The sequence below is a fragment of the Beauveria bassiana genome, assembly GCF_000280675.1.
Source record: "Beauveria bassiana ARSEF 2860 unplaced genomic scaffold BBA_S00039, whole genome shotgun sequence".
NCBI lineage: Eukaryota > Fungi > Ascomycota > Sordariomycetes > Hypocreales > Cordycipitaceae > Beauveria > Beauveria bassiana.
Genome location: NW_007930874.1, coordinates 21,334 through 35,750, shown reverse-complemented (window position 1 = coordinate 35,750; position 14,417 = coordinate 21,334). Strand labels below are relative to the sequence as shown.

The window sequence follows — 14,417 nt, the reverse complement described above, 5'->3', positions numbered from 1 at the left end:
TCCGGAGCCAGCCGGGCTGAACCGGGCTGCTCAGCCTTGCAAACCCGGCACTTAATAAGAACGAGGCGGCCGCAAAGGAATCGCGCGGAATTAATTACGTTTCAATGAATCATTTTTCAAATAAATCAACCATACGACTAAAAAAAGAATCCTTTATTCATTGCAATGTCTTTTCCATCACGCACAGTCTGGCGCCTTGCGTCTTCCGTGGCCGCGGGTGCTGCCATTGTTACAACGTCCATCTACGTCAGCCGTACCACGCGGCGAATAGCTGCGGGCTCAAAGTTGGGCATCACGGATGAAAACACTGCACCTTTGTCTTTTATCGATTCTCCGACAATCTCCAATCATGTCAACCCGCAGAGGAAAGAAAGTCGGGCAGTGGACACGCACACTGTGACGCTCCACGTGCCGCTCAACAAGGGCATCTCGGACGAAACCATCTTGGCGCAAGCGACTAAACACTTTTTCAATGGCTGGGTTTTTTATCTCGAAGCCAAAGCTTTAACCTTGCTGAAATTACAAGATGCGAAATACTCGAGTATGTTTTTCCCAACACCCCCAAAGCGTGATCTGGGTTCGTTTGCTGACAGTTATTTTTTGTAGATCTCGCTTCCACTACAGTGCCTGCGCATATATGGAACGCTGCCAAACTGTCAGAAGCCTCGCTGCCAGAGCTGCACACGGTCTTGTTTGGTGTTTTCCGCCTTGCAGACATTCATCTTGCGGATGATGCGACTGGGGATTCGAGTAGCACGACGCAAAGTCATGCCGATTTTTTATTCGGGTCAGACATGAGCCAGTTTGCGGGTTGCCATCGACTGAGCGTGCAACGACTGGAAGTTGATGCCGTTGGTGGGACGCAAAAGGTAAAAGTCCAACTGCAGTGCTACGCATGCAATCCACAGAGCGATGCTCCTGTTGGTGGCATTTTGCTGGGATTTCACAGATTATATGCCTCGGCACTGTTTCGGGAAACGGCTGGTCAAATATATCATTGGCTGCAGACCCCGACGATACAGCCCACGATATGATGAAGAAAACGATCAAGGTGGCACGGATCCTGATGGACAAGGATGATGCTTTATCACAAATTGTATTACTAATCAAATAAAATCTCCATTAATAAAGTGCAACAACCAAGATTCATAATGCATAGTTTTTTTCATGGGCCCGGCTTCTGAACCCCCCGTATTTTTTTTTTACAGGCCGCACTGGCCGACATCAACCTGGGTAACCTGGGCCTCGATGCGGCCAACCTCGACGCCACGGCCGCCCGTGAGGTCGTTCAAGGCGTGCAGGCCAATGTTGAGCCCGCTGACGGCGCGGTCAATGGCCAGCACCGTGACGGAGCGGCCCTTGTACTCGACCTTCCAGCAGGACCCGCACGCCGGCGAGTTCCAGCCGCCAATGGCCTGCGCGCCGCCAATGTACGGGAAGCGCGGGATCTGGCTCTGGCTCTGCCAGTGGTAGCGGGAGATGAGGCCGTTGTCGCCGTCGGAGCAGGCGACTTTGGTGAGCGAGCGGCTGCCGTCATCGTAGCCAGTGTCGTAGGAAACTGTGAGTTTGTGTGTTGGTAAAAATTACAATGTCAAGTCGTCATGTATATATATGTGCGTGTGTGTGTGTGTGTGGTGGTATGCTTACCAGTAGTTCCCATGACTGCGCTGGCAAGAGCAGCAAGACTGAAAATGCTTGAGAAATGCATGATGATGATTATGATGGCTGAAATGGAAAAAAAGAAAAAAAATGGTTTATTAGATGGATGTGTGAAAAATTAAAGGTGAAAGAAGAGATTTTGATTTCTGAAAGCCAAGTTGGCACTCGTCTGATCCTTATATACAACGCTATTCTCAAAACAGGCTTTCGACAATGGACGGTCCCCTCCCGCAGTCCGTATACGAAGTCAAAATATGCTGTGTTCCCGTGTAATGTGGGCTTTGACAAGCGACAGCATCATCGCCCGCCCCGCGAGTCCGCCGCAATTGCCTCTCCAAGACAACATTGTCGCACCACCCACCAATCCGCCAAACCAGCCGGGCCACGGCGTACAACAAGCAGGGTGACCAGGGCTCGCAAGTTGGTCCCCCTCCCCCCGCTTCCCCTCGGAGAAGGACCGTGTCAGCAAACAGCGGCAACTTCGTATTGAGCCCGAAGGCGGGGGGGGGAGAATGCCCGCGGTGAGCACTGTCATTTTTGCAGCGAATAAGCTGCAAGCGGCAGCAGCTGTGCGCTATACTAACTACGGGTCCATTACGGCTTCGTCCCGCGTGAGCGGTCGGCGGCGCAGGGAGATACGAGCTGGCGTCGATCGGCGCTAGGTAGGGCAATCTATTTTTGGGATATAACCGGGGTTTTGCGGCGGGATTATGATGGCATATGCTTGAGGGAAAAAAAAAAAAGATTATTTTCGACGTGCATTTTATTGATATTAGAGAGGTTGATATGATGGAGCGCAGACCAAGATTCGTAGCGTTACGTATGTTGCGGCTCATGACGAGCCTCATGTCCGACCCTGCGTGCAAGTGACCAGAAAAGGGTAGCTCGAATTTTTTCGAGGTTTCATCTGTATCAGTATGGGCAGGCCACAAGGCCGTGTTGCATTACCTCACTTTAGTGCAACTTGTTTTTTTTTAAGGTTCACGATAGCCTCATTTCGAAGGTCGCCATAATCGCGATGCCAGAGTCGCAAAACTTTTCTTGAAAATCGTATCGCGCCGCGGAGAAACCACAATGGACTTTGAACCCCTGACTTATATGAGGCTGCCTGAACAATGTCGCGACGTGGCTTCATTGTGTAAAATCGCCAATCCGCCTCGACATACAGCTAGCCCCATGGTGGAAATTGTGCTGCCTGGAGACACACGCAAGCTGTATAATGACGTGGCTGCCCGCTGACCATTGAATCTTTTCACCATGTCAAAAAATCTTTCTTGTTGACAAATAAAATAACACAATGAGTTTCGTGACATTTATTCATGCGCATAGACATCTAGACTAATGTCTTTTTGCAGAGCTTGGGAAATGGATGTTCTGGCGCACCAACGAGCGGCGGGTGCTGCTCTTGGGCGTAGACTATGCAGGCAAAACGACACTGCTCTACCGCTGGCTCCTTGGAGAGACAATCACGACGATGCCGACCATTGGATTCAACGTCGAGACGATAAACCATCCCGCCGGCTACGCCTTTACCGTGTGGGATGTCGGAGGTGAGAGCGCACGCGCCCTTTTCTCTCTTCCCATGATGGCCAAGACTGACATTGAACCAGGGTGCGACAAGATTCGTCCGCTGTATCGACACTACTTTCAAAACACCGAGTTTGTCATTTTCGTCCACCACTGTGCCGACATGGAAAGACTTGATGAGCAGCTGGACTTGCTCAAGAGCTCGATTCGCGACGACCAACTGCGTCATGTGCCGGTTCTCATCGTGCTCAGCGTGCAGGATCTAATGGTGGCGGCTACAAAGACCGAGGACATGGCAAAAATCAAGGCGGCGTATGAGAGTCTCGCTGCATCATGCAAGAGGCCAGCAGCGATCAAGATTTTCGACTGTCCTGGATTTTCTGCCACGACTAGCGAGAACCCGAGCACAGTCCTTGATGAGGTCGTCGAGATGCTCAGGGACAAGCATGGCAGTGCTCAAGTCGTACCACCACAAGCGACAAAAAAGCCGGATACAAAGGCCGACACTGCTGCCTCGAATGCTTCAGATGATGATGAGCGAGCAAAGACAATGACAGGGGCCGATGGCATGACCACGGCCGACTTTTGGCAGGCGTTTGCAGACGGATCAGTGGCGCCGTGGGATCATTACAATCATCTCAAAGCTGGTTTCTTTGTCCTGATTGGAGCCTTTGAACAGGGAAACGGTGTTCTTGATGCAGCAGACACGTTTGTCAGTCATCTGGAACGCTTGCGAGCGGGAAACCCGCAGCGCTTTCGCAACACGACTCATCGGTGAGAAAACACCCTGGCTCTTGATGTACCTGCGCGAAAATTTGTGGCTGATCATCTTGCAGAACGATGACGGTGTTTTGGTTGGCGCAGCTTCAAATTGCCGCCGCCAACTATATCAATAGTCTAGACACCAGCAGGGCGCTGCAGAGGGAAGATTTCAAAAGTGTCCTCTTGCACAGTCCCACACTTGCCGATTCGAGGCTCTGGACGAGATATTATTCAAGGGATTATTTGTTTACCCAAAATTCCAAAGACCATTGGTGTCTGCCGGATCTGAAGCCTCTCCCATCTGTCGCGACGACAAAGCGACGACAATCCAAGTATGCGCCACCAGCCATAGCGGCCGATGCAGACCGACTTATTGGGTTTGGCCTGACCGTGGTCCAGCAAACACTGGCGTCCAAGGCGCGACGCGGTCCGATCGTCAAGGCAGCCTTGGCTGCGCTGCAGGCCTCGACGATACGGGAGCGCGCAGTCACTACGGGAATATCGCCATACTCGGAGACGCAAGCTTATTTCTGGGTCCAAACAGTCCATGCAGCAGTCGCGACTGCAACACCAACGTCTCAGAGCAATGGCTTTGCGTGGTCTGGATCGGTCGAGTCGCTCACGCTGCAGGCATTAAAGGCCCTGTATGGCATTACCGGCGACGAATGGCGGGCGCACTATTCAGCGAAGCTGTGGGAGAGCGTAGAGGCGCGGATGCAATTTCGGCCCCCGGATAAGAAACCGCTTCCGAATGTGATTGCAGTGTCTGGTCAGACTGGAGTAGTTGCTGCGCGAGCTGCCATGGTGCAGAGATTTGTGGCAGATCAAGAGCCTCGTTCGAAACTCCCACCATTCAGAGACCTTGCTGTCATGGCAGCTGTACTCGCCCAAGAGATCAAAGACGGCTCCGCAAGCAGCCATGGAGTCATGCTACAGTCCCTTTTTGAGCTTTTGTATTCAAGAGACGAGATGAAGCAGCACACGGATGCCAACCACAAGAGACAGTCGCAGGTCGTTTCGAAAGCCCTCGAGCTTCCTTGCGCCGGTGTAGATGGTCTGACGCAAAGAATGTTTTGGGTACAGCAGATTCTTCACTCTCTTGTGAGCTTTGAGGGGACCGAGTTTGGGGACTTTATCCGCTCGAATGTGCATCTGGCATACAAGGAGCTTCCGTTGGTGTATTACTCGCCGATGCTGTGGGAAAGTCATGAGGCAGCAATTGTCTACCTCGGGCCGGACCGCAAGCCACTGAGCAGCTTTGTAGCATAAAACGTCATCTTTCTTGATGAATGGTGATATCAAGCTCTGGAATCGATGAGTGAAGATGATGTTTGGATGATGAAGAGGGTCAGGCCGGGACTGCAGCAACTTCTAACGTACAATATTAACGTACAATATACGAAGCACGGGCCTAGAAAGGTGCAGATCCGCATTCTTGCAGCGACCGCAGCGCTAATAAGATCCACTGCAGATTAGCGGTGTCTGCCCTGCCTGTTGTTGCATCGGGGAGGTATCAAGCACCGCTCTAGGAAACAGCCGTGTTAAAGATCCAAAAAGATGCCGTATTGATCATGGCAGGCGTCAAAATCTAGAAGCACATCTTGTAGGCTTAGCTATACTTGTCACCTTTACAGTGTCATTCCACAACAAAGTACCGTGATTTTTTTTTAGCTCCGGTTATCGGTGCCCCGCCAAAGAGTCACAAGCCGTCCGTTTTCAAAAAATCGCTTTCTCCCCCTGCCAAAAGGGTCTGTCTACCAGCACCTCTTCATTTTCCCCCCAATTGGGCTCGAAATCCCCCCCGCCCCTCGACGACCACCTCGCCGTCTCTTCTCCCCGTCCTTGCTGCTCCCTGCTGTTTCAACTACAGCCATGGAGTCGTTTACGATCAAGACGCCGTGCTCCAGCGCCAACATTGGCCCCGGCTTCGACGTCATTGGCCTGGCCCTGTCCATCTACCTCGAGCTGCGGGTGACTGTCGACCGCGGCAAGACGCGCTCCGAGGCGCCGCTCAACTGCCGCATCACCTACGAGGGCCAGGGCGAGGGCGGCGCCGACATTAGCCTCGACCCCCAGAGCAACCTCATCACGCGCGTCGCCCTCTACGTCCTGCGCTGCCACGACCAGCGCGCGTTCCCGGTCGAGACGCACGTGCACATCAAGAACCCGATCCCGCTCGGTCGCGGCCTGGGCAGCTCCGGCGCGGCCGTTGTTGCCGGCGTGTTTCTGGGTCGCGAGCTCGGCGGCCTGCACCACCTGGATAACAACCGCCTCTTTGACTACTGTCTCATGATTGGCACGTTTTGTGGCGCCCTTTGTTTCGGACCATCGGGCCGATGACGAAAGTTGATGTAACATTGGCTAACCGCGGATTATGAATTACAGAAAGACATCCGGATAACGTAGGTGCTGCGCTGTTTGGTGGCTTTGTCGGCACATATCTGATGCCGCTCAAACCCGAGGACGCCTCGCGCATCGAGGTCCCGCTCAGCGAGGTGCTGCCGTCCCCGGCCGGCGGCGTCGACACGGGCAAGAAACCCCCGGAGCCGCCCGTCGGCATCGGCCACCGCATCGAGTTTCCCTGGAACAAGGAGATCAAGGCCGTGGCCATTGTGCCCGAGTTTGTCGTGCCCACCGCCGAGGCACGCGCGGTGCTGCCAGAAAAGTATGCCCGCAACGATGTGGTACGTTAAAATTGCGCGCACAACGCGAGCCCACACCACAGCCACAGCAAGCCCCGAAGAGAGAACTGGACTGGACCGCCCCAGCTGACACGACAATAAGACGTTTAACCTGCAGCGCATCGCCCTGCTGCCCGTGGCGCTGGGCCAGTCGCCGCCCGACCCGGAGCTCATCCACCTCGCCATGCAGGACCGCATCCACCAGCCCTACCGCCAGACGCTCATCCCGGGCCTCTGCCAGGTCGTCGAGTCCATGTCGCCCAAGACCCAGCCGGGCTTCCTCGGCGTGTGCCTGTCGGGCGCGGGGCCGACCATCTTGGCGCTGGCCACGTCCAACTTTGAGGAGATTGCCAACAAGATTATCGAAAAGCTCAAGTTCCACAACGAGAATAAGGAACTAGAGTGTCGCTGGATGGTGCTGGAGCCAGCCAAGGGCACAGAGGTCATTCGATCATGATGTTGCGATATAGTCATGTCAAATCATGGGTAGAACAGCGAAACCAGGCGTTGATGCAAGCGCGATTTAGGGGAAAATACCTTCGCATAGATGGCGCCGTGCTGGATGTTGTTGTTGTCGCGGGCGGACAACTGGTAGTTCAACTCTGCCAGCATCAAGCCCCGGCAGCAAACCACGGTCCGCTATATATAAAACAAAGGAAGAAAATAAAAATAAAAATAAAAATACTGATCAAATCTATGCACCGGAAAGAGACTCTGGCAGTGCATGTCACCCCATCACGGTGCAGCTTCAGGTCCGCCACCAGAGTGACCCTCCCACCATCGTCTCCGTGGTACATTGTCCCAACGGCCGAACGGCAAGCGAGCATTTATAGATGCAGTGCCCGTCTTTCAGCGCATGCGTCTTGGACACCATCATCACCTTTTATCGATCCGTTTTAACCATATCCCATAACTACATCAAAAAGCATGGCTGCTCCCCCGCCGCCTGGCATTTACGTGCGCCATCCCAACCTTTTTTTTTGCTCGGCGCTCCGTCCGTCCGCCGCCTACAACCCCACCACCCCGCCCCCCCTCGACCACGACCACGCAGGCCCGCCTCACGCCCGTATATCTCGGGCGCGCGGCGGCGGCATCACGGGCTCTCGTCGAATGCTCGGCAGCCACGGGCGAGGGCGGGTGCGCCATTCAACCCGCGCCGACCGCGCGGGCGCTGCTAACCGGCCTCGTTCGCACTGCGCTGGAACGCTTTGCCGGGATTCCCGCAGCGTTTCCGCTCGTGGCGGGCACGGCGACAAACAGCGTCGAGGAAAACGGGTTGAGCAGCTGCGGGATGCAAAAGGAGGCGGGGCGCGGATTTGGGGCGGCATGGTGCTCGTTGCCGGGATACAATGCGCCGGATGACGACGCAGGAGAGGGCCATCGTGTCGTGGTTCCGTGCGGTGGGTGGCGGATCAGAGTCCGATTCCGATCCTGGTGTAAGTGGAATGGAGAGATGTGTTGGATGGACGTACATGTACGCGGGCAAGTATTTTTTTTTCCTGATGCATCGGCTACAGATATCACTATCCAGGCGTGTCCAACATAGTCAAAGTCACGCCTGCTACCTTTGAGACGCTGTCGCAGCACCCAAACATTGTCGGCTGCAAGCTCTCCCACGGGGACGTCTCGCAACTCACGCAGATTGCGTCCAACCCGGCCATTGACGGCTCCACATTTCGCGTCTTTACCGGGCTGGGCCAGCAGCTGCTGCCCGTGGTGAGCGTGGGCTGCGCCGGCGCCATTTGACGGCTCCGCCGACTTCTTCCCCAAGTCGCTGGTGCGGTTGTTTTGCGCTGTCCAAGAAAGCAGACGGGGGAAGGCAATTGTCAGAGGCGGAGAGCGCGTGGAGCGGGCCGCTGCTGCAGTACCGCGTGAAGCTGCATGGGAAGAGCTCATTGTGCGGAACGGCATTCCCGGGGCATCAAGGAGGCCATTAGTCGCCTGCGCGGGGGTTCGGGGGACGCGGATGGGCGGCACGGGGTTGCCGCTCGCAGGAGGACTGCCGGGCGGCGAGGCGGAGTGGGTAAAGTGGAAGGGGTGTCTTGGGGGACATGGAGGAGCTAGAAAGGGCGCTGTAGAATGTTACTAACTAGATGGGCCTGTAGGGAGGTTGCTTGAGAAAGTCGTTCGCGGGTGGTTGTGGGACGCCAAACCACGCAGAACATGCCGGTTTTTTTTTCCTTTTCAAAGAGGTGGCAATGATGGAGGAGGAGGTTTCTCATTCGGCCAATACTCGAGAAAGTAGCGAATTTTCAACGAGGTTGACAGAGTCATCTCAATGGACCATGCTCGTCCCAACAAAAATAAGCCGCGACGCCCACGGTGCGACGGGAAGCGTATCGGACCGCTAGAATAGTTAGGTAGGTAGGCAAGTACCTCGGCCCAGGCACAGACGATTTTTAATCTATCGCATTTCGTAAATTCCCGTGTCCCTTGACACCAAGGAGTTGAATTTCGTCATCTAACTTCTTCTCGCACCATTCTTTTTCCCTTCTTGATTTTCTTTTCTCATGATTCCTTCCTAATTTTCTTTGTCTATGAATGCGCCAGTGTGTCGCTACAACCATCCTCTGCCACTCTCAAACGCTGCTTCTCTGGGCCGCGGCGCTTGGTCCTCGTCATCCTCTCGTCTCCCTACGCGGCGCAATCACTCAACGCGTCCACCACCAAACAACCACCTCCCCCCCAAAAGCCCTCGCCGCCTAGGTAGCGCGCACATTGTCGCATCGCATCGAATCTACACAGGGAACAAAAAAAAAACCAAAAATGTCCTTCAAGGTCATAGTGCGCGTCGGCGTGCCGCTGGTCCTCGGATCCGCGGGCTACGCTGCCTCGCGCATCGACTGGAAAACGGCCGTTCGCACGTTTCTCACCGGCCCCGGGCGGACGTCGCGCGTCCTGCTGCTCGTCTTTGTCCTCTTCAACATGAAGAATATGCCCTTTGTATGGACAGTAAGTGTCCCATTATTTCACGGATTTACAGCTTCGACCCAATCAATCCTCTAACAAACCGTCTCTAGTACCGCATCTTTTACCCCATCATCCACCACAACGTCATTCGTCCGGCGCCCGAGCTCGGCCCCCGCGCGCTCTACCGCCACATCATCACGCGCACCCGCGCGCCGCTCCTCGAGATTGACTACAACCTGCACAAGTCCAACTCGACCTACTTTGCCGACCTCGACTCGTCCCGCACGCAGCTCGTCTCGTACCTCTGCCGCGCCGGCCTCGCCAAGCTCTCGTCCAACCCGCGCCTCCAGATCGTGCTCGACCCTACGACGGGCCGCGCCGCCGCCGGCACCCTCGGCATCATGCTCGGCTCCGTCTCGTGCAGCTTCAAGCGCGAGATTGGCGCCTACCGCTCCTACGAGATGTGGAGCCGCATCCTCTGCTGGGACCGCAAGTGGGCGTACATTGTCACGCACTTCGTGCCCACGGGCGTCGCTAGGCCGACTGAGTGGCTGGATCCGGGCTTTGCGGGCTATCGCGTGCGCCGCGGCACCGACGCCTCGGGCGGCTGGGAGACCAAGATCCACGCCACGGCCATTAGCAAGTACGTCTTCAAGCTCGGCCGTCTGACGGTCCATCCGGCCGTCGTATTTGAGGCGAGCGGGCTGCTGCCGCCGCGTCCCGGCGGCTGGGTGAGTGGCGAGAACCAGCTCGGCGACGAGTCGGTGGATCTGAGCCGCGTTGATCTCGAGGCCGACGGCGAGTGGACGTGGCAGCGCGTCGAGGCGTCGCGGCGCCAGGGCATGGAGACGGCGCATCACGTTCAGGAGCTCGAGTCGCTGCATGATACCTTTGACGGCGGCACCAACGGTGCCATTGCTGTGTACTAAGGATCGGAAGGAGAACGAGAAAGTAATGCGGAATGGAATAGAGGCGCCACTTTGCGATATCCTAATTATAGAATCTTTTTATTATAGAACAGGGCGATGTATAGACAATTATACCCGCCATTCAACATGTACAAGAATATGAAAATACGAGGGTATGATATTAATCACGCTGATTGATGCAGATAAAGAAATCGCATACCTGGCAACGCCAAAGCTCCAAGTTGGAAACGCCTCGACCGAGTCGCTCAACAATACCCGGCAATCACTTCATTATCTACTGTAGCCACACTGTCGTCGCGGTCAAAAGTGCTGCAGACATGATGGCCCAGCCGGCACCGTACAACCCCGTCGCTCGCTGCGCATGTCGTCGAGTTATATCAGTCTGGTTCCGTTTCTCACTATCCGTTTTGTGGCGTGTTTCGATATGGAAAAAAAAAAAGCCCGCGCTTTTCTATACGGATGCAAAATACGTCCCCGTTATTAGGGCGAGGGGCAAGGAGAGGGATGAGAGCGACCAACTACAGGCACAAGGAATTATCACTAGCAACGGCATCAAGGCAAGGGCGGCAAACCCCATACTCCGTCTTTATATCATGGCCTGCAGTAGCGGCACACCCCCAAACAGCGCCACGTTTCCATGTGATGGGAAGCAAGGATGTTGCCTCGGCAGCTGAGAGGAACAGTGAGCCATTGAAGAAGGTGCTGGCATAATTATTGAACAATTTTGTAAAATGTCATTTGACACAACTCCCAGCTTCTTTACCGTGCTGATATCCTTGATATGCCTCCATCGCGTATTGTATCCGTAATCAGCAAGCATCAAAACAAGCACTATCCCTGCTGCCGGCTGCTCCCCACCAGTTCAACTATGCCGTAATTACCCAGTGTCACGGGCGAGTCAAGCCGAGGGGGCAGCCTGATCTTGTCCTTTGGCAGGGGCATTGATGCATGATAAGATATAGCTCCTATATCAACAAGAACAAAGTTGCTGTCCATCACATTGTAGGCGTTTGGAAAAAAAAAAAAAAAAANAAAAAAAAAACCAACCTCAATAGCCACTTGCTTTGTGCTGAGTACGGGGGATACATTGGCCATTATGACTGGCGCAGCGCATAAATTTCGTCCGTGGAACCCCCCCCCCCCCCCCTGTCTAGGCTTCAACCATGCGTATATTGATGAGCTAATCTTGAAATTTACATCTGTTTTACTTTTTTTGCTGTATGCAGCAAAGCTCACTTGTTGGCTAGAAACCGTGCTCCGCGACTAGTTATGTAGTCCACCGTCTTAAACCCCGCCTGCACTCGGGGCCGTTTCCAGGGGACCAAACTTGGAGTTGCATTCAAACTACTGGCAGAGAGAAACGGCCAAGCATCAGAGGACAATGGCGGGGAAAACTTTGGACCAACGATTAGGTTTGCTCCTACAAAAAGTTGATTTTTGAATGGATCCTTGGCTACTCATTGAGACGTACTGGCGTGATATCATGCCGAGGCTTTTCTGGTAGAATAATAAAAGCCGAATGTGTCGTCGCAGAATCCTCACTCGCACTACTACAAACAAAAAGAGTCGGGCGATAAGACTCAACACTCTAGGTTCACTGTTGCTAGTATTATTAGTGGTTGAAACAGTCTTCATCATTTATTACTACCGGTAAAGCACTGAAATCAGTGTTATGCTATTGATAGTTGTTCAAGTCCCATCAGGGGTCCAGTATGCGCGCCGGCTCTACTGCGCCAAAGCAGACAAACTGGTAGGAAGCATTTACATGGGCCACAAAGACCTGTGACGACATTCCGCCATTTTTTTTTTTTTTTTTACCACCAAGGTTCAGAAATATCGCGAAACGTGTTGCTCATGCAGTGCAAGTCGCCAAAAGCGGAGTGAATTCTCCACTCCTCCAGGTAATCAACAGTGGTGAAGCCCGCCTTTTTGAAGGCGGCGGTGGCGGCTTCCTGAAATATGTACTTGCGGTCAATGATGGTGCCAAAGGGCTGGGGGGCCAGGTAGTGCGAGTCGGACAAGGGCACGCCGTTGACAAGGCTGGGCAGGACGGAACTGTAGCGGGGAGGCTTGGTGGCAGCGGCCCGGCGACGCTGCTCGGTGGTGTTGTTGGGCGCGACCTCGTCGTCGTCGTCGTCGTCGTCGAGCAAGTGCGAGGGGAAGTTGTCCATGAACTCCTGGTCGAGGGCGGCCTCGGCGGACTCGTCGCGGCTGCTGATGCCGCGGCGGCGACTGGATCTGTGAACGTACTTTTGGCTGAGGTCGAAGAGGCTGATGAGGGCGGGGACGCGGTGGATCTCGGCGTCGCTAAGGCCCGTCTCCTTCTTGAGCATCTCGATGTTGGCGGCCATGGCCTTGGCGGCGACCTCGGCGGCGACCATGTTGGACTCTGTGCTGAGGAACTGCGCAATGGTCGGGCCGGTGCGCTGGCGTCCGGTGACGCTCTGGTCGCCGTGGCCGGCCGCCTCGGCGTCGCGCAGCATCTTCAGGCCCATCTCCGGGTCGATGGCCATGATGGCCCAGCCGCGCGGCGTTTTGGCGGGCACAGCCTGCACCATCTCGTTGACGTGCTTGACCGCAAGCCAAGTCGAGTCGAGCACGAGCGGGGCCTGGACCTCCTGGGCCTTGAAGAAATCCATGCCGACGGGCAGGCGCTGACTGTCGCCGCCGACAATGATGCGACCAGCGGGGTACTTTTTCCCGTTGAGCTCGTACGGCGGGATGCTCTCGAGGTTTCCGCCGGCGTCAAAGTCGGAGCTGCGCTTTTCGAGGTTGGCCTGGCGCGGCAGCTGCTGGGCGACGGCGCCGACGCCGTCGCCGCGGAGCGTTGTGTAGATGATGCTGGTCGAGTTGAGGCGCGGGTCGTGGCGGCCCTCGATGATGACTCGCAGCGCGACGACGGTCTTGTTGGGGCCCGGCATGCTGGCGTACGCGGGCTCAAAGTAGTCCTGCGCCCAGGCGTCGTTGTTGGGCAGGCGGGTCAAGGGGCCGGTGATGCCGGCGGCCTTCATGCTGGACTGGATGCCGGACATGATTTTGTCGAGGTACGCCTTGAAATCGCCTGTAGCCTTGGGAAGGCCCGACGTCAAGACCTCGTTGACAGCCTGGCGGTGGTGCTGGAGGAGCACGGGCGCGACGCGCAGCATGACGGTGTCCTTGGACTCGTTCTGGCCGTCGCCGACGCTGAAGTCGACCTTGACGCGGCCGTCCCAGTCCGGGCGGCGCGTGTCGCGGGCATCCACGCCGAGCGTGAGGCCGTCCCTGAGGTCCTGCGCGGTGAAGACGGTGTCATTATTGACAATCTCCCACTTGCCGTCCTTGCTCTGGCGGAAGACGCGGACGAGCGCGCGTGACTTTTCGTCGGCGACGCTGATGGTGCCGGTGGCAGAGTCGCTCAGGCCTGTCATGGGCACAGTGCGCATGGGGGCCAGGTTCTGCGGCGCGCGCTGCTCGCCGTCGGCGGCGTCGTGGCACTTGGCGAGCGTATCGTACAAAGTTGCGAGCTGCTTCGGCAGCTGCAAGTCGGCGTGCAGCTTCTTGCAGCGGTCGCCCGAGTCGGCAACGTTGGGCAGGAAGATGGCGCCGGCGGCGTCGGTCCAGGTGTCCTTGCCGGCCTGATCCGAGGTGCCGTCGACGTCGACGATGCCGTCGCGATTGGTGTCGACGCGGATGTCAGCCTTGTTCGCGGTAGCCTTGTTGTTGTTGTTGTTGTTGTTGTTGTTGTTGATGACGCTGCTGTTCTGAGGCGGCGCGGGCTTATCCTGAGGCGTAGTGGTAGGAGTAGCAGCAGCAGCAGGAGCGGCGCTACTTGACGCGGAGGGACGGCGGGCCTGGAGACAATCGAACAGCGTAAACCAGTCCGCCTGATCGCCGAGCTTGTCGAGGCAATCTTTACTCTCGCGCTGGCACGTGTCAAAATCGCCGTTAAAGCCGACACATAGCTCCTCCT

General features: G+C 55.7%; 6 protein-coding genes across 6 annotated transcripts in view; 4 read left to right on the top strand and 2 right to left on the bottom strand.

The window, feature by feature from the left end:
• Positions 1–165: 165 nt before the first annotated feature.
• Positions 166–1,114, top strand: BBA_08724 (uncharacterized protein; the record flags this gene model as incomplete). The annotated part of the gene is made up of 3 exons (XM_008603821.1): positions 166–541; positions 607–869; positions 950–1,114. The coding sequence occupies 3 exons, from the start codon at positions 166–168 to the stop codon at positions 1,112–1,114; spliced, it is 804 nt and encodes a 267-aa protein (XP_008602043.1).
• An 88-nt stretch (positions 1,115–1,202) lies between these two features.
• BBA_08723 (Epl1 protein) lies at positions 1,203–1,708 on the bottom strand (the record flags this gene model as incomplete). Its single annotated transcript, XM_008603820.1, has 2 exons — positions 1,203–1,558; positions 1,648–1,708. The coding sequence occupies 2 exons, from the start codon at positions 1,706–1,708 to the stop codon at positions 1,203–1,205; spliced, it is 417 nt and encodes a 138-aa protein (XP_008602042.1).
• A 1,425-nt stretch (positions 1,709–3,133) lies between these two features.
• On the top strand, positions 3,134–7,086 carry BBA_08722 (homoserine kinase; the record flags this gene model as incomplete). The annotated part of the gene is made up of 6 exons (XM_008603819.1): positions 3,134–3,209; positions 3,270–3,960; positions 4,023–5,152; positions 5,819–6,248; positions 6,338–6,632; positions 6,733–7,086. The coding sequence occupies 6 exons, from the start codon at positions 3,134–3,136 to the stop codon at positions 7,084–7,086; spliced, it is 2,976 nt and encodes a 991-aa protein (XP_008602041.1).
• Positions 7,087–7,556: 470 nt separating this feature from the next.
• Positions 7,557–8,375, top strand: BBA_08721 (dihydrodipicolinate synthetase; the record flags this gene model as incomplete). The annotated part of the gene is made up of 3 exons (XM_008603818.1): positions 7,557–7,586; positions 7,681–8,065; positions 8,161–8,375. The coding sequence occupies 3 exons, from the start codon at positions 7,557–7,559 to the stop codon at positions 8,373–8,375; spliced, it is 630 nt and encodes a 209-aa protein (XP_008602040.1).
• Positions 8,376–9,395: 1,020 nt separating this feature from the next.
• On the top strand, positions 9,396–10,468 carry BBA_08720 (capsule polysaccharide biosynthesis protein; the record flags this gene model as incomplete). The annotated part of the gene is made up of 2 exons (XM_008603817.1): positions 9,396–9,581; positions 9,650–10,468. 2 exons carry the CDS (start codon positions 9,396–9,398, stop codon positions 10,466–10,468), a joined length of 1,005 nt encoding a protein of 334 aa, XP_008602039.1.
• Positions 10,469–12,282: 1,814 nt separating this feature from the next.
• Positions 12,283–14,417, bottom strand: part of BBA_08719 (uncharacterized protein) — a gene marked incomplete at both ends in the record, with an annotated part of 2,567 nt that continues 432 nt past the window's right edge. The window contains one exon of the mRNA XM_008603816.1: positions 12,283–14,370. Coding sequence (XP_008602038.1) covers positions 12,283–14,370 — 2,088 coding nt within the window. The remainder of the gene's footprint in view (positions 14,371–14,417) is intronic.